This window comes from Carcharhinus amblyrhynchos, chromosome 26 (assembly GCF_965287045.1).
Source record: "Carcharhinus amblyrhynchos chromosome 26, sCarAmb.v2.hapA, whole genome shotgun sequence".
Classification (NCBI taxonomy): Eukaryota; Metazoa; Chordata; class Chondrichthyes; order Carcharhiniformes; family Carcharhinidae; genus Carcharhinus; species Carcharhinus amblyrhynchos.
This window is the reverse complement of record NC_137349.1, coordinates 14071857-14097537: the sequence shown is the minus strand read 5'-3', so window position 1 is coordinate 14097537 and position 25681 is coordinate 14071857. Positions and strand designations below refer to the sequence as shown.

The window sequence follows — 25681 nt, the reverse complement described above, 5'->3', positions numbered from 1 at the left end:
CACATAACTGAAATCGCTCATCTCTGATACCACACTCGTAAATCTTCTCTGCATTCACTTGAATGCTCTGATACTCTTTCCAAATATGTGGAATTTAACATATAAATATAAATTCTGATATTCACCTGTAACTCCAGCTGAGGCCTTAATAATCATAGAATTATATAAACCCTACAGTGCAGAAAGAGGCCATTTGGCCCTTCGAGTCTGCACCGACCACAATCCCATCCAGGCCCTACCCCCATATCTCTACACATTGACCCGCTAATCCCTCTAACCTACTCCTCTCAGGACACTAAGGGTCAATTTAGCATAGCCAACCAACGCGCACATCTTTCGACTGTGGGAGGAAACCAGAGGAAATCCGCACAGACTTGAGGAGAATGTGCAAACAAATGATCTACAAAGGTTTTGTACTCAATTCCCCAGTGAATGAAACCTAACTGGAATAGCCTTCTCAATTCGACCTCTTTTAAAAGATACATCCTCACCCTGACAGGCAACATGCTGGCATAGTGGCACGGTGGCTAGCACTGCTGCCTCACAGTGCCAGGAACCCCGGGTTCAAATCCCAGCCTCGGGTCACTGTCTACGTGGGTTTCCTCCAGGTGCTCCGGTTTCCTCCCGCAATCCAAAAGACGTGTGGGTTCGGTGGATTGGCCACGCTAAATTGCTCCTTAGTGTTAGGGGGATTAGCAGGGTAAATGCATGGGGTTATGGAGATAGGACCTGGTGAGATTGTGGTCAGTGCAGGCACAATGGACCGAATGGTCTCCTTCTGCACTGCAGGGATTCTGTAATACTATCCTCTCCGTTCCTGCAGCTACTTTAATATTGTACAAACTTTGGAATATGTTTTATAGTCACACGCAGTCAGCTAACTCACTCTGTCAAAGAAGCTGAACTCTCGCAGGGTCCCATGTTTGCCGGCTGACGCCAGCGACCGGTCCTTCACACTCGACAACTTTAACTTTTTCTGAAAAACATTTAAATAGACAGCGTGTAATTAAAAAATTAACACAGCAGTCAGTGAGGCTGCAACAGCAAAGCAATTATTGCCAGGTGCCCAAACGCTAACACTTCAGAGAGCACACAAATCGCAAAAGCCTTGCGGACAAGATATATGAAAAGTTACAACCAGCTCTGGAGTATCTCATTCAATGGATAGCGTAAACTAAATAAAGTTACCAAAATAATTCAACATAATTACTGGGAGCACACTTACACATCAGAATAATGCAGGAGGCAGATTATCCCAACTTTACACAGTAAATAACCTGGACATACTTATCTCCATTCAAATATGTCTGTATCTAATCCTGTGCCGTCCCTGTCCTGGAAGTGTTTGATGGGGGACAGTGTAGGAGCTTTATTCTGTCTCTAACCCCGTGCTGAACCTGTGCGGGGAGTATTTGATGGGAACAGTGTAGAGGGAGCTTTACTCTGTACCTAACCCTGTGCTGTACCTGTCCTGGAAGTGTTTGATATCATGCTGCAACTTACAGCCTTTAGCTTGATGAGTACATGATTTAAACAAATCCTAGGTGAGTTCTGGACTCCTCTACCTGTGCATCACAGCAAAGGACAACTTGGACTCCTGTCACATGACTGCTGAAGTACCTTCCCAATGCTTTGAGCAGTTACAGGTAGGGTGTTCACCTTGAGTGGTGGAGGCACCTGGGGCAGGAGTGCTGGCCTCAAACGCTTCTTGCTTTGAGTGTGTTTTGATCCGTCATCTTCTTCGACTGTTTTACACTCATCCTTTTCAGATGCAGCATTGCCAGTGAACTGAAAATCAAACGGAAAAGTTTAATCCTCAGTGTATCAGTAAATTGATGCAAACAGTAACTCTAATAGATACTAGATATATAACCAAAAATTGCCCTTCTGCCCCATGAATGCCGGTTTTGTCACTCACAACCTGACTCTTTTTGCAAGATTGCGTCACTCTTTCCTTTTACCTAAGAGATGTGAGCATTGCGGGCAAGGTCAGCATTTAATATCCATCCAGAAGTGTCCTGGAGAGTGGTGGTGGGCTTTGGTGGTGACTCACTTGGCCATTTCCCAGGGAGTTAGAGTCAAATACATCACTTTGTGACTGAAGCAACATGACGGCCAAACCAAATAGTGACATAGTCACCATCAGTGATAATAAATGCATTTTTATTATTATAATTATTTGAAATTCAATTCCCCAGCAGCCATTGTCTCTGGGTTATTAACAGCTGTGTTACCCTCGCAACAATCTCCATCCTTAAATATATAGATGGGCTTCAGTTTAATGATTTCAAATGCAGGATGCATTGGTGACAATGCCATACTCCCTCAGTCCTGCAGCAGGCACTCGGCCTGGGCTATGGGCCCAAACAGCTGGAGCAGACTTCTAGCTGCCAACCAAGCTAGAAAGAGATCAGAGACAGGTCAACAAAATGATTTGCAACGGAATCACTTGGACTTCTTCAGTGTGATGATTTTAAATTACAGTCAACAAGATGGAGAGGTCTGTAGAAATAAACATCGGCAGAGTTAGACATAACAAGCCAAAAATCTGCCTCATCAAAACCCTGTAGGAAAAAAGGACAGCTAACTCACTGCATCAACATGACAGGGTTAGGAGAAAAGAGCTTCTCAAGGGTACAACTGCCAATTCTTCACTGATTCTTCACTTCCTGAAGCCTCCAAGGCAATCCACCATTTATGTCTAATTCATTTTCACCCGGTTGCTACATACCAGAGATCGTTTGGCATCTGGGAGAAACTGGCCAAACTCGGTCAGCAGATCCTCCTGGCCTCTGAACAGATTGGCAACTTTCGCAAAGACTTCATCCTCGGTCATTCCACAGTAAGGCTTTCCCTTGGTGTCTTTCACTATCAGCTGCTCCTTCTATAAGACAGAAGATCCAGCATGAGAGAGGATACACTGTCACAGGTTGAGCTGAGCCCAGGGTTAGTTAGTTGCAAAGTAAATTTCCATTTATACAAGGAGGAATTGTTACGGAGGAATCAGAGAAACACAAGATCATTTATTTGACTTTTTTTTTACCTGATAAGTGTGCAAGATCTCCAGGAAGGATTTGTAAACTTCAGGACGTTCCAGGTATCGGTTTTTGATTTTATTCACGTAACTTATTGCATTGTCGAACTCTACAGGATGCGGGTCATTGGATGAAAGGTCATCATGGTGATCAAGGAGCCGTGGAGTCAGTTCCTCCCGGTTTGGTCGCCGTTCTGCGCGCTCATCCTTATGACCCACCAGGGGGCTTTGGGATGGAGTGGGATCGGAGCGGGTAACTGGAGTGACAGCAGCAGCAGGGGCATTAGTGGGAGTGGCAGTGGCATGTTCATGGGCAGCTTCAGACAAAACCTGGAGCAGACATACAGAGAGAGAGAGAGCAGGCAGACTGAGCTGGAGCAAACTAAGCCACCAAACTGACCCAAGGGTCATTTACACCCACCAATCAGCCCCTCTCCTGATCATGCGCACGCAATCCTGCACGCGCACGCACACACACGCAAGCTTGCCCTTGCACATTCATCTACACCATTGCTCGTGCGCACAAACCTTTCCCATACACTTGTGTTGCCATCGCCTGCCCACACTCCCTCACCCCCTCATCCACCCTCCGCTGCCCTCTTGCTCACACTCCCCTGCTCCCTCCCTGCCCCCAATCCCTTAAGCACACGCTCTCCCCACTTTCGCACATGCATCCACTCAGACCACATCATGCACCCTCCAACTTGTGTACACTCGCCGTCCCGTGCTCATACCCTGCTCCTCCCGCACCTTATCCATCACGCTGGTGCCCACACACTAATGCCCTCTCACATGGCACATTCACACAAGCAGACACGCAGCCACTCACTGTTCTGCTGATATACCTGAGTCTCGGCTGGCGTGGGTCCATGCACACTCACTGCCTTGTTCTTCTGGATTTCTATCCTGTAACCAGGTGGCAGGAAAGCATTAAACCCCAGTATAAGGTCCGGGTGACCCTGGAAGAGGCGCGAGACCCTGTCGATTACACCAGGAGTATCGATGCTGCAAAGCACAACAAGAAACATTTAGTAGCACAATCAAAAAGGTTACAATATGTTCAACAAATCCTTCCGAGTAACAACAGCTCGAACTGACAACCCTCTTGCAGGAATCTGGCCTGATAAATCAGTTTGACATTGTGATTTGAAAGGTTGGCTGACATTCAGAGAGAGAAATAAAACTGTAAAACTGAGGAGCTCAGACTCCCTGTCTGAGGGAGTGCTGCACTGCCAGGAGTGCTGTCTTTCCAATGAGTTGTTTAACTGAAGTCCCATTTACTCTGAGACAGATGTAGCAGATCCCATGGCATTATTTTGAGGAGGAGCCGGGCAGTTCTCCAGCATCCTGATCAATATTTAACCCTCGAACAACATCACAAAAATCTCATTTGTCAGCCATTAACACTTTGCTGTTTGGCGGATTTGACTGCCCACAAATTGGCCGCCCTGTTTCTGAGATTACAACTGATTACACTTCAGAAGTACACCATTGGCTGTAAAGTGCTCTGAGATGCCTGGCACTCATGAAAGGTGTTATAAAAATTTTAATATTTCTTTACAGACTCCATGGACTCTAGAATCTTTAAGTGAAAGTTCGAAAGGGGTATTTCAAATGCAGCTTGTGATGGTGTGAAACACACTTCCAGACTGCACTCGGTTTCAGGGGCTGCTGCTTCACCGGTTTACTTACCTTTGAGATTTAAATTCCTTCATGATGTCCAGGAACTCATTGTAAACAGCCGGGTTATTCCCAAATTGCATCTTAACCTGGTCCAGGTACGACAAGGCATCTTCCACCTGAAAAGCACACTAATAACGCATGAGGTTGTATTAACAGGACTATTCAGCATAAATATAAATACACAAATACAAAAGCCAGATGGCCTACTCCTGCTCCTAGTTCTTACATTATTATTAAAACAAAGCATACCATTTTATCCTTGCACAAACCCAGCTTAGAACACCTTTAGGAACCTGTACCCCTCACATGGTGGCTGCCATTGAGGCTTAAAACACTTATCCAACCAGATAACCGGGTCCGCATTCTGCAGAGGGAAGTAAACCTCCGTTATTTCATTGTTCTGACTGATAGGTTATTTCAATCTGAGACCAGGGCCATACATAGAAAATAGAACAGGCTATTTAGAAAATGTTTCGGCCTCAACTACTTTCTGAAGCAGTGAATTCCACACATTCACCACCCTCTGAAGAAATTTCTCCTCACCTCAGTTCTAAAATGTTTACCCCTTATCCTTAAACTATGACACCTGACCACCCAAAAAAATCACACAAATACATGTGGGCAGGCGCAGGCGCACTCGCACGCAGGCAGGCAGGCAGGCGCACTCGCACACAGGCAGGCAGGCAGGCGCACTCGCACACAGGCAGGCAGGCAGGCGCACTCGCACACAGGCAGGCAGGCAGGCGCACTCGCACACAGGCAGGCAGGCAGGCGCACTCGCACACAGGCAGGCAGGCAGGCGCACTCGCACACAGGCAGGCAGGCAGGCGCACTCGCACACAGGCAGGCAGGCAGGCGCACTCGCACACAGACAGGCAGGCAGGCGCACTCGCACACAGACAGGCAGGCAGGCGCACTCGCACACAGACAGGCAGGCAGGCGCACTCGCACACAGGCAGGCAGGCGCACTCGCACACAGGCAGGCAGGCGCACTCGCACACAGACAGGCAGGCAGGCGCACTCGCACACAGGCAGGCAGGCAGGCGCACTCGCACACAGGCAGGCAGGCAGGCGCACTCGCACACAGGCAGGCAGGCAGGCGCACTCGCACACAGGCAGGCAGGCAGGCGCACTCGCACACAGGCAGGCAGGCAGGCGCACTCGCACACAGGCAGGCAGGCAGGCGCACTCGCACACAGGCAGGCAGGCAGGCGCACTCGCACACAGGCAGGCAGGCAGGCGCACTCGCACACAGGCAGGCAGGCAGGCGCACTCGCACACAGGCAGGCAGGCAGGCGCACTCGCACACAGGCAGGCAGGCAGGCGCACTCGCACACAGGCAGGCAGGCAGGCGCACTCGCACACAGCAGGCAGGCAGGCGCACTCGCACACAGGCAGGCAGGCAGGCGCACTCGCACACAGGCAGGCAGGCAGGCGCACTCGCACACAGGCAGGCAGGCAGGCGCACTCGCACACAGGCAGGCAGGCAGGCGCACTCGCACACAGGCAGGCAGGCAGGCGCACTCGCACACAGGCAGGCAGGCAGGCGCACTCGCACACAGGCAGGCAGGCAGGCGCACTCGCACACAGGCAGGCAGGCAGGCGCACTCGCACACAGGCAGGCAGGCAGGCGCACTCGCACACAGGCAGGCAGGCAGGCGCACTCGCACACAGGCAGGCAGGCAGGCGCACTCGCACACAGGCAGGCAGGCAGGCGCACTCGCACACAGGCAGGCAGGCAGGCAGGCGCACTCGCACACAGGCAGGCAGGCGCACTCGCACACAGGCAGGCAGGCGCACTCGCACACAGGCAGGCAGGCAGGCGCACTCGCACACAGGCAGGCAGGCAGGCGCACTCGCACACAGGCAGGCAGGCAGGCGCACTCGCACACAGGCAGGCAGGCAGGCGCACTCGCACACAGGCAGGCAGGCAGGCGCACTCGCACACAGGCAGGCAGGCAGGCGCACTCGCACACAGGCAGGCAGGCAGGCGCACTCGCACACAGGCAGGCAGGCAGGCGCACTCGCACACAGGCAGGCAGGCAGGCGCACTCGCACACAGGCAGGCAGGCAGGCGCACTCGCACACAGGCAGGCAGGCAGGCGCACTCGCACACAGGCAGGCGCACTCGCACACAGGCAGGCAGGCAGGCGCACTCGCACACAGGCAGGCAGGCAGGCGCACTCGCACACAGGCAGGCAGGCAGGCGCACTCGCACACAGGCAGGCAGGCGCACTCGCACACAGGCAGGCAGGCAGGCGCACTCGCACACAGGCAGGCAGGCAGGCGCACTCGCACACAGGCAGGCAGGCAGGCGCACTCGCACACAGGCAGGCAGGCAGGCGCACTCGCACACAGGCAGGCAGGCAGGCGCACTCGCACGCAGGCAGGCAGGCGCACTCGCACACAGGCAGGCGCACTCGCACACAGGCAGGCAGGCACACTCGCACACAGGCAGGCAGGCAGGCGCACTCGCACACAGGCAGGCAGGCAGGCGCACTCGCACACAGGCAGGCAGGCAGGCGCACTCGCACACAGGCAGGCAGGCGCACTCGCACACAGGCAGGCAGGCAGGCGCACTCGCACACAGGCAGGCAGGCAGGCGCACTCGCACACAGGCAGGCAGGCAGGCGCACTCGCACACAGGCAGGCAGGCAGGCGCACTCGCACACAGGCAGGCAGGCAGGCAGGCGCACTCGCACACAGGCAGGCAGGCAGGCGCACTCGCACACAGGCAGGCAGGCAGGCGCACTCGCACACAGGCAGGCAGGCAGGCGCACTCGCACACAGGCAGGCAGGCAGGCGCACTCGCACACAGGCAGGCAGGCGCACTCGCACACAGACAGGCAGGCAGGCGCACTCGCACACAGACAGGCAGGCAGGCGCACTCGCACACAGACAGGCAGGCAGGCGCACTCGCACACAGACAGGCAGGCAGGCGCACTCGCACACAGGCAGGCAGGCAGGCGCACTCGCACACAGGCAGGCAGGCGCACTCGCACTCGCACACAGGCAGGCAGGCAGGCGCACTCGCACACAGGCAGGCAGGCAGGCGCACTCGCACACAGGCAGGCAGGCAGGCGCACTCGCACACAGGCAGGCAGGCAGGCGCACTCGCACACAGGCAGGCAGGCAGGCGCACTCGCACACAGGCAGGCAGGCAGGCGCACTCGCACACAGGCAGGCAGGCAGGCGCACTCGCACACAGGCAGGCAGGCAGGCGCACTCGCACACAGGCAGGCAGGCGCACTCGCACACAGCAACAAACCTACTTTCCTCAATTAGCATTTCTGATTACAATGGTCCCCGTGTCCCCGGTGGCACAGGCCTCTGACAGGCTGACTCCACAAGTGAAGCATTTCCAATTTATTGTAACATCACTAACACCTACACACGATGCCAGATCACTGCAGGAGAGACATTCCAGTGTGGCCTCTCCTTCAGTACACTTGTCCAAATTGTGCGTTGTAAGTCTCGGAATAGGACACAGGATAATTGTGCTCAGGCTCCGGCCCTGGGGCTGCACACTCTGCTGTGTATTACACAGAGGGACATCACCATTCCGGAAGACCCAGGATATGTTGCAGATTTTAGCCAGGGAGTAAAACGAACTCTGTCACCAGGTGAAGACCTCTCCAGAGCAATGAGTGCACCTCTTATTAAATGTATTTCAGGCATTGTGGGACTTGATCCTGAACTCTGTCGTACGCACGGCTGGAAGTCCAGTATATTGCTTCAATCTGTCACTCAGTCTTACCTTGAGTCTCTGGAACTGCTGTTGCTGGGCCTGTTTTTGCACCACAAAGCTCTGAGCCTGAATCTGTTGAAGATGGGCTTGAATCTTGGCCATGGTCTCTCCTGCACGCTGCTGTATCTGAGACGGTGGAGGCTCCAGCTCTGAGCCTTGGTTCACCCCAGGCATCTGTTGGACAAAGGACAGAAAATGAGGCTTTAGTCTGAGATGTGACAAGAGGCCGAGAGAAAGAGAGAAGCTGAGAGAGCAGTGGGGAAGAAAAAGGCAGATACTGGTTCAGGACTGTGATCTGAGATCTGCACAGAAGCATTCATCTGTCCAACCAGAGGCGAGAGTCTGTGCTGAGTTAAAAAGCTGCAGTTGATGATTGCCGTCAGTGTTCTCTGCAACAGGGCAGCATCAGCTCAAGAAGGCAACTCAGCACCACCTCTCAAAGGGCAACGAGGGATGGGTAATAAATGCTGGCCTGGCCAGCGACACCCACATCCCACAAAATAAATTTAGAAGTTGCCTAAATGCAAAGCAACAACCCTAGAAACCGGAGCCCCGGCATCAGGTGTGGGACCAGCGTGCTGCGCCAGGGTCAGGCGACGAAAGCGCTCTATGCAGCTCAGCCATAACTCAGAGTCATAGAGATTTACAGCATGGAAACAGGCCCTTTGGCCCAACTTGTCCATGCCTTTTTTTTTAAAACCCTAAACTCGAGCCAATTGCCTGCGTTTGGTCCATATCCCTCTATACCTATTGTACCCACGTAACTGTCTAAACGCTTTTTAAAAGACAAAATTGTATCCTCCTCTACTACAGCCTCTGGCAGCTTGTTCCAGACACTCATCAGCCTCTATGAAAAAATTGCCCCCCTGAACACTTTTGTATCTCTCCCCTCTCACCTTAAACATATGCCCTCTAGTTTTAGACTCCCCTACCTTTGGGAAAAGATATTGACTGTCAAGCTGATCTATGCCCCTCATTATTTTATAGACCTCTCTGAGATCACCCCAAAGCCTCCTACATTCCAGAGGAAAAAGTCTCAGTCTACCCAGCCTCTCATTATAACTCAATCTATGATGTCCTGGTAGCATCCTAGTAAATCTTTTCTGCACGCTTTCTAGTTTAACGATATTCTTTCTATATTAGAAAGGGTATATAATAACCTTAATATATAATAATATATAATAGCTATATGTGCAGCACGGTAGCACAGTGGTTAGCACTGCTGCTTCACAGCTCCAGGGTCCTGGGTTCGATTCAGGTGCAGGTTAGGTTGATTGGCCATGCTAAAGAAATTGCCCCTTAGTGCCCAGGGATGCTTAGGTTAGAGGGATTAGTGGGTATAATATGTAGGGATATGGGGGTAAGGCCTAGGTGGATTTGTGTTCGGTGCAGACTTGATGGGCCGAAGGGCCTCTTTCTGCACTGTAGGGTTCTACGATCTATGTATAGGGTGACCAGAACTGTACACATTATTCCAAGTGCGGTCTTACCAATGTCTCATACAACTTCAAAAAGATGTCTTCAATTCATATATTCAATGTTCTCACCAATGAAACCAAGCATGTGAATCCCTTCTTCACCACTCTGTCCACCTGTGACTCCACTTTCAAGGAGCTATAAACCTGTACCCCTAGATCTCTCTGTTTTGTAACCCTCCTCAACGCCCTACCATTAACTGAGTAAGTCCCGCCCTGGTGAGGTGACTGAAGATTGGAGAGTGGCAAATGTTGTGCCTTTGTTTAAAAAGGGCTACAGGGAAAAGCCTGGGAACTACAGGCCAGTTAGCCTCACATCTATGGTGGGTAAATTGTTGGAAGGTATTTTGACAGACAGCATCTACAGGCATTTAGAGATACAAGGTCTGATTAGAACATAAGAAATAGGAGCAGGAGTAGGCCATCTAGCCCTTCGAGCCTGTCCCGCCATTCAATAAGATCATGGCTGATCTGTCGTGGCTCAGTTCCACTTTCCCGCCCTCTCCCCATAACCCGTAATCCCCTCGCTTATCAAAAACCCATCAACCCGCGTCTTAAAAATATTTAGCGAGGCAGCCTCCACCACTTCAACGGGCAGAGAATTCCAGAGATTCACCACCCTTTGAGTGAAGAAGTTCCTCCTCAACTCCGTTCTAAACCGCCCCCCCCTTTATCTTGAGGCTGTGCCCCCTAGTCCTACTGTCCTTTCTGAGCGGGAAGAGTCTCTCCACCTCTATCCTATCCATCCCATTCATCATCTTATATGTCTCAATGAGATCTCCCCTCATTCTTCTAAACTCTAACGAGTACAAGCCTAGTTTATTCAGCCTCTCCTCATAGCTCAACCCCCTCAACTCCGGTATCAGCCTAGTAAACCTCCTCTGCACTCCCTCCAAGGCCAAAATATCCTTGTGTAAGTGCGGCGACCAAAACTGCACACAGTACTACAGCTGCGGCCTCACCAGTGCCCTATACAGCTGCAGCAAGACCTCCCTACTTTTATATTCAATCCCCCTCGCTATGAAGGCGAGCATCCCATTAGCCTTCCTGACCACCTGCTGCACCTGCAGGCTGGGTTTTTGCGACTCATGCACAAGGACCCCGAGGTCGCCTGCTGCAGTTTTTCGCCACGTAAGTAATAGTCCTTCCTACCAATATTCCTACCAAAGTGGACCACCTTGCACTTGCCAACCTTAAATTCCATTTGCCAGTTCCTGGCCCATTCGCCCAGCCTATCTAGATCCTTCTGCAAACTCTCCACACCCTCCACGCAATTTGGCGTTCCACCAATCTTGGTGTCATCAGCAAATTTCGACACCATATACTCGGTTCCCTCCTCCAGATCATCTATATAAATGGTAAATAGCTGAGGCCCCAGCACCGACCCCTGGGGCACTCCACTAGTCACCAACCGCCAATCCGAATAGCACCCATTGACCCCCACTCTCTGCCTCCTATTTGACAGCCAATCCTCTATCCACGCTAACACCCTACAATTAGGGACAGTCAGCATGGCTTTGTAAACGGAAAATCATGTCTCACAAATTTAACTGAATTTTTTGAAGGGGTAACCAAGAAGGTAGCTGAGGGCAGTGCAGTTGATGTTGTCTACATGGACTTTAGCAAGGCGTTTGACAAGGTACTTACCATGCACATGGTAGGCTGTCATGTAAGGTTAAATCTCACGGGATCCAGGGTGAGGTATCTAAATGGATACAAAATTGGCTTCTTGATAGAAGCCAAAGGGTGGTTGTAGAGAGTTGTTTTTCAAACTGGAGGCCTGTGACCAGCGGTGTGCCTCAGAAATCAGCGCTGGGCCCACTGTTATTTGTCATTTATATTAATGATTTGAATGAGAATATGGGAGGCATCATTAATAAGTTTTCAGATGACACCAAGATTGGTAGCGTGGTAGACAGTGAGGAAGGTTATCTCCGATTGCAATGGGATCTTGATTAATTGGGCCAGTGGGCTGACGAATGGCAGATGGAGTTTAATTTAGACAAATGCGAGGTGATGTATTTTGGTAGACTGAACCAGGGCAGGACTTAATTAATGGTAGGGGGTTGGGGAAGAGTTACAGAACAGAGAGTTCTAGGGGTGCATGTTCATAACTCCTTGAAAGTGAAGTCACAGATGGACAGAGTGGTGAAGAAGGCATTCAGCATACTTGGTTTCATCAGTCAGAACACTGAACACAGTGTTGTACAAGTTGTACAAGACATACAACTTCAACAACAAGGTAAGGCCACACTTAGATTACTGTGTGCAATTCTGGTCACCCAATTATAAAAAGAATATTATTAAACTAGAAAGAATGCAGAATGGATTTACTAGGATGATACCGGGACTTGATGGACTGAGGTGTAAGGAGAGGCTGAAGAGACTGGGACTTCTCTCTTTGGAGCGAAGGAGGCTGAGGGGTGACCTCAGAGGTCTATAAAATAATGAGAGGCATAGACAAGGTAGATAGTCAATATCTTTTCCTGAAGGTAGGGGAGTCTAAAAGTAGAGGGCATAGATTTAAGGTGAGAAGGGAAAGATACAAAAGTGTCCAGAGGTGCAATTTTTTCACACAGAGGGTGGTGAGTGTCTGGAACAAACTACCAGAGGTAGTAGTAGAGGTGGGTATAATTTTATTATTTAAAAAGCATTTAGATAGTTACATGGATACAATGGGTAGAGGAATATAGGCCAGATGCTGGCAATTGGGATTAGCTGAGCAGTTTTTAACAAAGGGCCTGTTTCCATGCTGTAAACCTCTATGACTCTATGGTTCAATCTACCAAATGCATCACCTCACATTTATCTAAATTAAACTCCATCTGTCATTCGTCAGCCCAATTGATCAAGATCCCGTTGCAATCCGAGATAACCTTCTTCACTGTCCACTATGCCACCAAACTTGGTGTCATGTGCCTCCTATATTCTCATCCAAATTATTAATATAAATGACAATTAACAGTGGACCCAGCACTGATCCCTGAAGCACACCTCTGGTCACAGGTCTCCAGTTTGAAAAATAATCCTCTACAACCACTCTCTGGCTTCTGTCATCAAGCCAATTTTGTATCAATTTAGATACCTCACCCTGGATCCCTTATGCAACAACCTACAGTGCGGTACCTTGTCAATGGCTTTGCTAAAGTCCATGTAGTCTAGTAACACATACTGCCAGGGAGTGGAACCGCTCACAAACCATAATCAACTAAATAAAACTAATGACAGCAGTCAGGGGTGTAATAGGTGTATTGTTAGTAGCCTCACACAGAAAGAGGCTATTCAGCTCCTCAAGTCTCAGGAGAGCTTCATTTGTCCAGTGGATATCAAGGAAAATGCTGCAGGTTTCCACTTTGGTTTTCGTAATGAGTTTCTGTGATTCCTCCAGCAAAGGAAATCATTCCAAGGATGTTTAGGTTAGGTAGATTAGCCAGGGTAAATATGTGGAGTTATGGGGATCGGGCAGGGGGTTGGGCCTGTGTAAGATGTTCTTTCGGAGAATCGGTGCAGGCTCGATGAGCCAAACTGCCTCCTTCTGCACTGTAGGGATTCTACGGTTCTGCTCAAACCCAACACCACAGCCAAAGTCAAAACCAAAGTTAATTTCAGTGAAGATTTTCCTTTACTGCAACAGAAATTGTCTGTCAGAGTACTTAGTCCCCATCAGAGACCACCCGCAGTAAGTGCCAGATGCACCATTTAACTCCCAGTCTGTTCTGCTCCACCAGTCCCTCAGATCACCCACAGAATAATCCGAGAAAAATGTCAAGAATAGCAGCAGGAACTCCTAGTTTTCGTGCGCCTGACAAAACCTCTGACTCAATAAATGGAAACTTTGTGGATCGCACTCCAAACATCATCACAATCCTGCAACTGTTCCACGACGATACAACCGCAACAGTCTTGCGTGGAATACTGAAAGACACTTTCAAATTCCAGATCAATGGAGAGCAAGTCTATGTGACAGTGCCCGTCCTATTTACAATCGACCGGACGGTGTCTATTCATCTCATTAAAGACAACTGCTATCTGGTGCGAGTATTAAATACTGTCTAGATAGAAAACTCTTTAACCTCAGTCGCCTGCATGCCAAAACGAAACTGATCACCATAGACATGTATGCTCTACAGTTTGCAGATGACTGCACTGTTGATCACTCTGCACCAGATTTCAAACCATAAGACACAGGAGCAGAATTAGGCCACACAGACGCACAAAGACCAAGACAGAAACCTGCGACCGAGTGGATGTCACCATCAAATTGAAGGACAGCTGATGCTGACAGAGATTGTATTTCTTTCACAAAATCACAGAACTGTTACAATACAGGAGGAGACCATTCAGCCCATCATGTCCAGCTCTCCAAAAAAGCAACTCACTTAGTGCTGTTCCACAACTTCTTCCCTCACACATTCATCCTTTTCAGATGACAGTCTAATTCCATTTTGAATGCTTTAATTAAACCCACCGCCACCGCATCCTCAGGTAGCGCATTCCCAAACACCAGGACATGACTACAGGAGTTCCTCAGGGTTAGTGTCCTGGGCCCAACCATCTTCAGCTGTTTCATCAATTACTTTCCTTCCATCATAAGGTCAGTAGTAGGGATGTTCGCCGATGACTGCATAATGTTCAGCACCATTGAAAAACTCACCATTGAAATGCAACTCCTCAGATACTGAAGCAGCCCATGTTCAAATGCAGCAAGACCTGGACAATATCTAGGCTTAGGCTGATAAGTAGCAAGTAACATTCACACCATACAAGTGCCAGGCAATGTGACTGAACAGGCCAATGTTCCAACAAGACTAAATCTAACCACCATCACTTAACATTCAATGGCATTACCATCGCTGAATTCCCCACTATCAAGATGGGGGTTACCATTGACCAGAAACTGAACTAGACCAGCCATATAAATACTGTGGCTACAAGATCAGGTCAGAGGTTGGGAATTCTCCGGCAAGTGACTTGCCTCCTGACTCTCAAACAGGAGAATCCGTCAAAGAAAGTCGTGCAATGTTGGTCTGAGGAATAAATGATCTCCTACGGGACTGTTTAAAATCAGTAGGCTGGTCATTATTTAAAAACTCAGTGACCATCCTGAATGAATATGCCACTACAGTAACTGACTTCATTAGTAAGTGTATAGACGACTGTGTGCCAAAGAAGCAAATCCGTGTGTTCCCCAACCAGAAACCATGGATGAACAGGGATATCCACTGCTTGCTGAAGTCCAGGTCTGAAAGGTTCAAGTCAGGTGACATTGACCTATAAAAGAAAGCCAGGTACAATCTAAGGAGATCCATCAAAGATGCCAAAAGACAGTACCGGACCAAGCTAGCCATACCAACCCTTGCCGATTGTGGCAAGGTCTGCAAGATATAACAGGCTACAAGATGAAGGCATGTAAAATCGCCTGCTCCAACACACCCCTCCCTGATGAGCTCAATGCATTCTGTGCCTGTTTTAGCAAGGTGTCAGCAACAGCATGCCCTCCAACCCAGAAGCCTCAGACAAACCTGTATCCGTGGTCACCACTGCAGATGTCAAAGCAGCTTTCTCAAAGGTCATTACACAGAAAGCAACTACCCAGACAAGCACTCAGATCCTGTGCAGACCAACTAATCAGGATATTCATAGACATCTTCAACCTCTCTTTACAACAATCTGAGGTTCCTATCTGCTTCAAGAAGACAACCATCATCCTGGTACCAAAGAAAAGCCAGGCAGCATGCCTTAATGACTATTGGTCGGTGGCTCGGACATCCATCATTATGAAGTGCTTCGAAAGATTAGTCATGGCACGAATCAATTCCAGCCTCCTGGACTTGATCCGCTACAGTTTGCCTACCATTGCAACAGGTCCACAGCAAACGCCACTTCCCTGACCCTGCACTCAACCCTGAAACACATAGATAACAAGGACACCGATATCAAACTCCTACTTATTGACCATAGCTCAGCCTTCAACACCATTATTCCTAAGAAATTCATCTCCAAACTCCATGCCCTGGGCCTCGGCACCTCCTCCTGTGACTGGATCCTGAACTTCCTAACCCACAGACCGTAATCAGTAAAGATAGGCAACAACACCTCCTCCATGATCATAAGAAATAGGAGCAGGAGTAGGCCATCTAGCCCTTCGAGCCTGCCCCGCCATTCAATAAGATCATGGCTGATCTGTCGTGGCTCAGTTCCACTTTCCCACCCTCTCCCCATAACCCGTAATCCCCTCGCTTATCAAAAACCCATCAACCCGCGTCTTAAAAATATTTAGCGAGGCAGCCTCCACCACTTCAACGGGCAGAGAATTCCAGAGATTCACCACCCTTTGAGTGAAGAAGTTCCTCCTCAACTCCGTTCTAAACCGCCTCCCCTTTATCTTGAGGCTGTGCCCCCTAGTCCTACTGTCCTTTCTGAGCGGGAAGAGTCTCTCCATCTCTATCCTATCCATCCCATTCATCATCTTATATGTCTCAATGAGATCTCCCCTCATTCTTCTAACCTCTAACGAGTACAAGCCTAGTTTATTCAGCCTCTCCTCATAGCTCATCCTCAACAGTGTCCCACAAGAATGTGTTCTCAGCACCCTACAATAGTCCTTATACACCTATAACTGTGATTCCCTTCTAATTTGATTTCTACGTTTGCTGATGACACCATCGCAGTGGGTCGGATCTCAAACAATGAGGAGACAGAGTACAGGAAAGAGATAATCTGGTGAACTGCTGCAGCGACAATAATCTCTCCCTCAATGTCAACAAAACGAAGGGGCTAAACATCATCTTCACAAAGCGTGAAGGGGAAGACATGCCCCTGTCTACATCAATGGGCACAGTAAAAAATCTCACAACACAAGGTTAAAGTCCAACAGGTTGAGTTGGATAACGAGCTTTCGGAGCACTGTTCCTTCATCAGGTGACTCACCTGATGAAGGAGCAGCGCCCTGTGAGACTTCTTACTGTGCCCACCCTACTCCAACGCCAGCATCTCGACATCATGCACATCAATGCAGACGATGTGGAAACGATCAAAAGCTTCAAATTTTTAGGCGTCCAGATCACCAACAACCCATCCTGGTCCCCCCCATGCCGACACTATAGTTTAGAAAGCCCACCAACACCTCGACTTTGTCAGACGACTAAGGAAGTTTGGCACATCAGCTACGATTCTCACCAACTTTTACAAATGTACATAGAAAGCATTCTTTCTGGTTGTAACACAGCTTGGTATGGCTCCTGCTCTGCCCAAGACAAGGAACTACAAAGGGTCATGAATGAAGCCCAATGCACCACACAAACCAGTCTCCATTCCATTGACTCTGGCTACATTTCCCGCTGCCTCAGAAAAGCAGCCAGCATAATTAGGGACTCTACACACCCCGGGCATTCTCTCTTCCACTGCCTTCCATCGGGAAAAAGATACAGAAGTCTGGGGTCACCTACCAACTGACTCAAGAACAGCTTCTTTCCTGCTGTCATCAGATTTTTGAATGGATTTACCTTGCATTAAGTTGATCTTTCTTTACACTCTAGCTATGACTGTAACACTACATTCTGCACTCTCTCGTTTCTCTCTCTATGAACGGTATGCTTTGTTTGTATAGCAAGCAAGAAACAATACTTTTCACTGTATACTAATACACGTGACAATAATGGATCTAATCAAAGACTCCCAAAGCCTGTTCACTGTCTACAAGGCAGAAGTCAGGAGTGTGATGGAATGCTCTACATTTGCCCGTATAGGTATAGCACCAGCAACACTCATGCAACTTAACACCATCCAGACAAAGGAGCTTGCTTGAATGCTATCCCTTCCACATAAATTCAATCCCTCCACCACCGATGGCTTTTGGCAACAGTGCACGTCATCTAAACGACGCACTGCAAGAACTCGCATTAGTTCCTTAGACAACACTTTCCAAACTCACGACATCGACCATTTGGGGCAGCAGATACCTGGGAACTCCACCATCTGAAGGTTCCTCTCGAAGTCACTCACCATCCTGACTTGGGAATATATCGCTGTTCCTTCAGTGCGGCTGGGTCAAAATACTGGAACTGCCTGATCTGGAAATCCAGATACTTCATGATTTTGAATATCCCAATCAAATCACCTCTGAGTCTTCTCTCCTCCACAGAACAGAGTTCCAACTTGCCCCAAAAACTGAAGTTCTACATTGCTGGAACCATTCTCAAGAACTGTTTTTGCACTCATTCCACTGTCTTCCAATAATGTGGTGCCCAGAACTGTACACAACACTCCAGCTGAAGCTAAACTGGTGTCTTATACAAGTTCTACATAACCTCCTTGCTCTTGTCCTTTACTCCCCTATTAATAAAATCCAGAATACTACATGCTTTATTGACCACTCTCCATCTATTCCGCCACCTTCAATGATTTATGCACATACACAGGTCCCTCTGCTTCTGCACCTCCTTTAGGGTGTTGTACCCTTTTTTTTATATTGTTTCTCCATGTTCTTTCCCCCAAAATATTATTCCGCCAGAACTTCAGCTGCCATCTCTCGACCCCCTCCACCAACTTGTCTGTCATTTTAAAGTTCTACACCATCATTTCACAGTTCACAATACTTTCAAGTTTTATACTGGTCGCAAACTTGGAAATTTGTCCTGTACACCACAGTCTAGGTCATTAATATACATCAGGAAAAGCATCCCAAACTGACCCCTGCGGAACTCCACTCCAAGCCTTCCTCCAATCTGGAAGAACGTCCATTAACTACTAAAATAATCAAAATACTGAAAGAAGAACAGAGAATGCTGTAAAAACTCAATGTTATTTTTATCTTGACAGATGCTGCCAGAACTGCTGGGGACATTTTCCAGCATCCTCTGTTCCATTAACCACTATTCTCTGTTTCCTGACATTCGGCCAATTCTTCATCTATGTGGCTACTGTCCCTTTTATTCCAACTTTGTTCCCAGGTCTGATGGGCGTCACTGTATTAAATGCCTTTTGAAAGTACAACACATCAACAGCATTGCTCTTATCAACTGTCTCTGTCACCTCATCGAAAACCTCCAAGAATTTAGTTAAACATGATTTTCCTTCATTAATCCACATTTATCCACGTGGCTATTAATTTGGTCCTGAATTATTTCCAGAAGTTTCCAGAGGTTAAGCTGACTGGCCTGTAGTTGCTGAGTTTAGTTTTACATCTTGTTTTGAACAAGGGTGTAGCATTTGCAATTCTCCAGTCCACTGGCCACTCCGTGTCTAATAAAGACTCAAACATTATGGCTAATGCCTTTGTTATTTCCACTCTCACTTCCTCACCCATGGCCTCTGTCACCGTGCATAAATCCCCCCCTTTTATCCTCTAATCAATAGAAGCCTCATTGATTTCCTTTTCTGTTAGCTGCCAGTCTCTTTTCATACTCCCTCCCTGCTTCTCTTACATTTTCACCTCTACCCTGAAGTTGCTATATTCAACCTAATCTCAATTGTATTTTCAACCTAACACCCATCACAAGCACACTTTTTTTTTCTCATCTTAATCTCTAACTCAGCAAGTTGTCAGGATGGCCAAGTGGTCTAAGGCGCCAGACTCAAGGAACATAATTTCTTGCCTTGTGAGAGCCTGGTGAATTCTGGTCTCTTTCTTGGGGTGTGGGTTCAAATCCTACTCTTGACATTTCCATTTTAGGGTAGTACAGTGGCACAGAATTTGGCACTGCTGCCTCAGCACCCAGGTTCAGTTCCCACCTTGGGTCACTGTCTGCGCGGATTTGCATGTTTCTCCCCGTGTCTGCAGGGTTTCCTCCAGGTGCTCCGGTTTCCTCCCACAGCCATGCTAAATTCTGCCTCAGTGTACCTAAACAGGCGCCAGAGTGTGGCGACTAGGGGAATTTTATAATAACTTCATTGCTGTGTTAATGTAACTAATAAATAAACTTTAAAAACTATTTTGTTTTCCAGGGAGGTCTGGATTTGCCCTGACATTTTTTTTTGAGGAAACATGCACGGCAACTGAACAATCTTTGAATTTAGCCCATTGGTTGGCTAACATTTTTCTTGCAACTTTTCACTCCAACTTATTCCACCCAGATCTACTCTTGCCCCACTGAAGTTGACTTTCCCCCATTCATTATTCTTACTCTGAAGTTCATTTTCCATAATCATCTAAAACCTTTTTTTTGGAGGAGGGGGGAGGAGGCGGATATCAAGGGGAGATCGGTGCGGGGGGAGGAGGGGGAGATCGGGGGGGTGCAAGGAGAGTGGGGGGAGAGTCGGGGGCAAGGAGAGTGGGGGGAGAGTCGGGGGGGCAGGGAGATTGGGGGGGTATTGGGGGGCAGGGAGAGTGGGGGGGGAGAGATCAGGGGGGCAGGGAGAGTGGGGGGGGAGAGATCGGGGGGGGAGATCGGGGGGGGGCAGGGAGAGTGGGGGGGGGAGATCGGGGGGGGGCAGGGAGAGTGGGGGGGGGAGATCGGGGGGGCAGGGAGAGTGGGGGGGGAGATCGGGGGGGCAGGGAGAGTGGGGGGGGAGATCGGGAGGGCAGGGAGAGTGGGGGAGAGAGAGGGGGGAGAGAGAGTGGGGAGAGAGAGAGAGTGGGGAGGGGAGGGGAGGGGGAGAGAGAGAGTGGGGAGGGGAGGGGGGAGAGAGAGAGTGGGGAGAGAGAGAGTGGGGGGGAAGGGGAGGAGAAGGGGAGAGTGCGGGGGGGTGCGAGAGCGAGGAGGGACTAGTGGGAGGGGGAATGTAGGGGAGTCCGCGCCGCGCTCCGCCCTGGGCCCCTCTCCCCGGACCCCGCCGCCGCTCTCTCTCACCCGCCGCTCCGGCCCGGGCCCCGCGCTCCGTCTCTCGGTTCCGGCTCCGCGCCCCCGGCGGCTCCCCGCTTCCGTTCCGTCACTCAAACCCGGCCCCGGGGCGGCGCCTCCGCTCAGCCAATCCGACCGCGGGACAGGCGATGCCGACCAGGAAGCGTCCGGGCGGCAGCCCGGCTCCGCGGGAAAGGTTCCGGGGAGAAGCCGCCGTGGCGAAATGCCCGTCAGAACCGGAGCGGAGAGAGAGAATAACCCCAACCAGCATCCCCCCCCGCCCGCCCCTCTCCCTCAACCTCACTGCCGCATTGAGGCAATGCCGCACAGTCAGAGGGTCAGTACTGAGGGAGTGCCGCACAGTCAGAGGGTCAGTACTGAGGGAGTGCCGCACTGTCGGAGGGTCAGTACTGAGGGAAGTCAATGATGAAGTTAATTGGAAAGAACAGTGGAAGTGATTTAATAACTTTTCAAAAGATATAGACTTTAAGGCCAAAAATTGCAGTGTTAGTGGGAGAAGCTGGTAAGTCAGAATAATTGCATAGCTTTATGAAAGATGCATGATGGACTGAATAGCCTTTGTTTGTCTTACCTCCTTATGTGATTCCTCCAATAGATGCGTTCGTAATTACATAGCAGATGTGGCAATTTATTAAAAGAAAAACGAAATATATTCCTGGTATGTGATAGTTGTATGGGTGAATACCTAGTCTCTTCACAAAACACACAATGCTCTGAAGAGTTACATGGATTCGAAATATCAATTCAATTCTCGTATCCACAATTGCTGCCAGACCAGCTGAGCTTTTCCAGCATGTTCTGTTTTTGTCTCTGATTCCAGCATTCATTGTAATTTACTTTTATTACATATTAATACGCATTGTATATTGGCTATAGCTGGACTTGTTGTGGGGCAGTGAGACGTTATCTCACTAACTGTCCATGCGAAGGGACAAAGAAGTAGAGCATTATCATGAATCAATGAGTGACTATCAGGTGGTGATGAACAGGCTTGTTATAGATGTACAGGAAAAAGTAACAGATTCCCATTAGTGAGTAGAGAGATGTTATTATGCTGACTTGTTAACCACAATTAACCAGTTATAGCTAAAGCATGTTGATGTAAACAGCAGTGCAAAAGTAAAGTTTATCGATTAGTCACAAGTAGGCTTACATTAACACTGCAATGAAGTTACTGTGAAAATCCCAAGGTCATCACACACTGGCGCCTGTTTGGGTACACCGAGGGAGAATTTAGCATGGCCAGTTCACCTAACCAGCACACCTTTGGACTGTGGGAGGAAACTGGAGCACTCTGAGGAAACCCACGCAGGCACAGGGAGAACATGCAAATTCCACACAGCGACCCAAGCCAGCAATCGAGTCTAGGTCTTTGGCGCTGTCAGGCAGCAGTGCTAACCACTGCGCCACTGATAAATATGTAGGGTTACGGGAATAGGGCTGGGTGGGATTGTGGTTAGTGCAGACTCGATGAGCCAAATGGCCTCCTTCTACACTGTAGGGATTCTATTCAATGACTCTATGATTCTAAAAGACTAACAGATCTGAGTAAATAGAGTATAGAAAAATCACAAAGTGTCTGGCATATACTATTTGCATAGAAACACATATAACCACTGTTAGAGAATTTAGACATGTATTTTTGAAAACATAATTCTGTATTAAAAGCATATACCTTGCTAATGACATAATGTTTTAAGGCTTGATGGGATGTAGTCAAGTAAACAGAACCACATTCCTCAGAACAATGTGCCTTGAGTAAGGGAAAAGCAACACTTATCAGTATGGATTCCAGACAGTCCCAGAGGACACAAACAGTTTGAATGAATAGGACATGCAATACACCCAATTAGGTGTCAGGAGACTATGAGAAATTCTTGAAGTTCAGAAACTGATCACACAATCCCATGCTGTTCAGGAGTAAATGTTATTGGCCAAAATAAATAATCCGTACTAATAATGATTGGCTCATACTTGGCTGGGGTGAGCAAGGGGCAGGCAAATAATTTTTGAAAATTGTAATACTAAGAGTGATGTAATTTGGAACTACCCAAATCTTTCTCCCTTGTACGTTGAGCCAGGCTTGAAAAAGAAACCACTGGTCTGTAGTTCCCAGGCTTGTCTCTACAATCTTTCTTGAATAGTGGGACCACATTAGCTGACACCTCCCCAGTGGCTACAGAGGAATTAAAAATATGGGTCAGAGCCCTGCAATTTCCTCCTTCGCCTCCCACAACAGCCTAAGATACAATTCACCTGGACCTAGAGATCTTTAAGCCTGCCAATACCTTGTCACTTCCTATGATAATTTCCTCTAGAGCCTCACAGTCTCTGAGTTCCACAACTACCTCCTCATTCTCATGGGTGAAGACAGATATGAAATATTTATTTAATACCCTTCCCAATGTCCTCTGTCTCCATCCACAGATTTCCCCCCGCCCCTTGGTCCCTAACGAACTTTGCTTTTATCTTTGTTCCAAACGCTGGCCTTAGCTGCTGTCACACACTGAGTCTGTGCACACTCTCTCTTCCTGCCAGCTCTGAGTATCATTTCCTCATTGCTACCTTTTCCTCCCTTTAGTTTATCACATCTTCCCTCACATGGTGCTTCATCCTATTTAGTTTTGGTCTAATTTGAGAGGTTAAAGTAATGTCACAACAATTCAAATATCATAATCAGGATCTTATATCATTGACTCTTGGAAGTTGTGCTTTTATCTGACCTGATTTAATAGTCAGAATTAACTAGAGTTTCAATGTTTCCTTCCCCAAGATTGTGTTAAATGAGTAGATGACAATACCCCACATCAGGTCTACACCAAGTTAACCTAGTTTAATCCCTATGCTGTAGTGGGTTAGCCTGGTAACACCCGATTGTTATTCAGTGACTCATACTGGGAATTTATACTGGCACCCGTACCCCAGCGAAAGACAGCGTGTGTGGGACCCTTATTCCAGTGAGAGAGAGTGTGTATGTGTGTGTGTGAGAGAAACCCATATCCCAGTGAGAGTCAGTGGGTGTGGAGAGGGGAATGAATAAAGCTCACTGTTGGGGCTGAGTGATTTTCTCTGTGGTGACTGTTCTTCAAAGTGTTAATGAGAGATAATCCTGTCATGTTGAAGCTGGGCTTGTTGCCAAGAGCAGACTGCTGTGAATTTGCCCTGACATTATCTGTCCCACAGCACTGTTGCACAGATTGCTACTCTGTTGGAAGGCAGCATTTCAGGCAGAGTGAATGGTGACATTAAAACAGGAAACTGCTGGAAATAGTGATTCCAGTATCTGGGGGAAATGAAACTTCAGAAGCTGAGTTTTGCCTCAAGTTGCAAAGCTCCGATTAGCAGTGAACCCAGAAACCAGTCTGTCTGCTCCTATCCAATTAGTTAAGTTTATTAGTGTCACAAATAAACTTACATTACCACTGCAATGAAGTTACTAGGGAGTCTAAAACTAGAGGGTATAAGTTTAAACGAGGGGAGAGATACAAAAGTATCCAGAGGGGCAATTTTTTCCAGACAGAGGGCGTCTGGAACAAGCTGCCAGAGGTGGTAGTAGAGGCGGGTACAATTTTGTCTTTTTAAAAGTGTTTAGACAGTTACATGGGTAAGATGGGTATAGAGGGATATGGGCCAAATGCGGGCAATTGGGACTAGCTTAGGGGTTTTAAAAAAAAACACAGCATGGACAGTTGGGCTGAAGGGCCTGTTTCCATGCTGTAAACGTCTATGACTCTACTGTAAAAATCCCCTACTCACCACACTCCGGCACCTGCGCGGGTACACGCACAAGACAAAGTTCCATTCAGTTCCAGGGTGGGGTAAGTCACAGTGACATAAACAACACCGACAGGATCCTGCAAAGTTCTTTATTAGATTTAGAAACAAAGAAATAAAAGATTTCAAATCAAAATTCTGATAACTCCCAGCTCAGCAACCATGGAGTAAGCAACTGTGCACCTGGACTCTACATCACAAATTTCACACGTTTCAGTGGGAACGGCTGGCTGTCCCAGTGACAACACTGGTGTTGGAGGCCAGAGGAAGCCACCCCCACCCCCCACAAAATACAGTCAGTTATTTGAGCTTCACAGGCTCACAGTGGAGAGGAGAGCTTCAGGCACCGATTGAGTGCGTAACACTGGGACTTTCACCCTTGGTCTATGGATGGCCCAGCCTCGGGGCCAGTGCACCATCTCAGGGGTCCACTTGCCCAGTCTGGTCAATCCCCCCTCCCTCAGGGTGGGCCAAAGTTTCAGCTGGTCAGCAACAGGCTCAGCCCTCAGGGAACAGTCTGGTTTCTACTGTTAGATATCCTTTAGGCAATAAAGGTAATTGCATACCAAGTTCACACAGAAAGAGCTGCACACTGGATAGCTGACTGCAAATTATCCAAAATAAGGAGCAAGGGTAGAGGTTAGAACCTGTATTTACGCTGCCCCTCCCCACCCAGAGACCCTGGTCACACCTCTCCCAACAGAAGAAACTACCAACCCAAAACTGCAGATTTTTCTCCTGAAGGTGATGACTCTCACTCGGGTACAGGGTCCCCTCCTGTCCTGAAGGTGCTGACTCTCATTGGGGTATAGGATCCTCTCCTCCCCCGAAGGTGCTGACTGTCACTGGGGTACAGGGTCCCCTCGTCTCCTGAAGGTGCTGACTCTCACTACAGGTCTCCTCCTCTCCTGAAGGTGCTCTCACTAGAGTACAGGGTCCCCCTCCTCTCCTGAAGGTGCTCTCACTGGGTACAGGGTCTCACTGAAGTTCACACCAGTGCCTCATGCCTGTACACATTGGCAGGCCACATGAAGAAGTGTAGAATCACTGGGAATTTGGGAATCTGCTTCTTCCTATGTGCTAGATTTGAACTGGGTGGACAGGGAATTTCTCTGAATTAATACTCTGCCCTAGTCACCTTTTTGTCCCTTTGAGTCACCACCTT

The 25681-nt window shown here is 48.7% G+C and overlaps 1 protein-coding gene and 1 non-coding gene across 6 annotated transcripts in view; one reads left to right on the top strand and one right to left on the bottom strand.

Moving 5' to 3' along the window:
• sin3b (SIN3 transcription regulator family member B) overlaps positions 1–20793 on the bottom strand; it is a 41392-nt gene extending 20599 nt beyond the window's left edge. For 2 of the 5 annotated variants that reach the window (XM_080212682.1, XM_080212684.1), the window contains exons 1-8: positions 20731–20793; positions 8475–8639; positions 4727–4845; positions 3880–4039; positions 3044–3364; positions 2732–2884; positions 1660–1788; positions 887–976 (exon numbers count right to left, since the gene is read on the bottom strand). In XM_080212682.1, the coding sequence (XP_080068808.1) occupies positions 887–976; positions 1660–1788; positions 2732–2884; positions 3044–3364; positions 3880–4039; positions 4727–4845; positions 8475–8639 (1137 nt within the window). In that variant the 5' untranslated portion in view covers positions 20731–20793. Of the gene's footprint in view, positions 1–886; positions 977–1659; positions 1789–2731; positions 2885–3043; positions 3365–3879; positions 4040–4726; positions 4846–8474; positions 8640–9955; positions 10021–20730 lie in introns of those variants that run through there. The other 3 variants (XM_080212685.1, XM_080212686.1, XM_080212683.1) reach the window with 2 other exon arrangements.
• Positions 19483–19601, top strand: trnal-caa (transfer RNA leucine (anticodon CAA)). Its single transcript has 2 exons — positions 19483–19520; positions 19567–19601. It is a non-coding gene; the product is annotated as a tRNA-Leu (tRNA).
• Positions 20794–25681: the final 4888 nt, after the last annotated feature.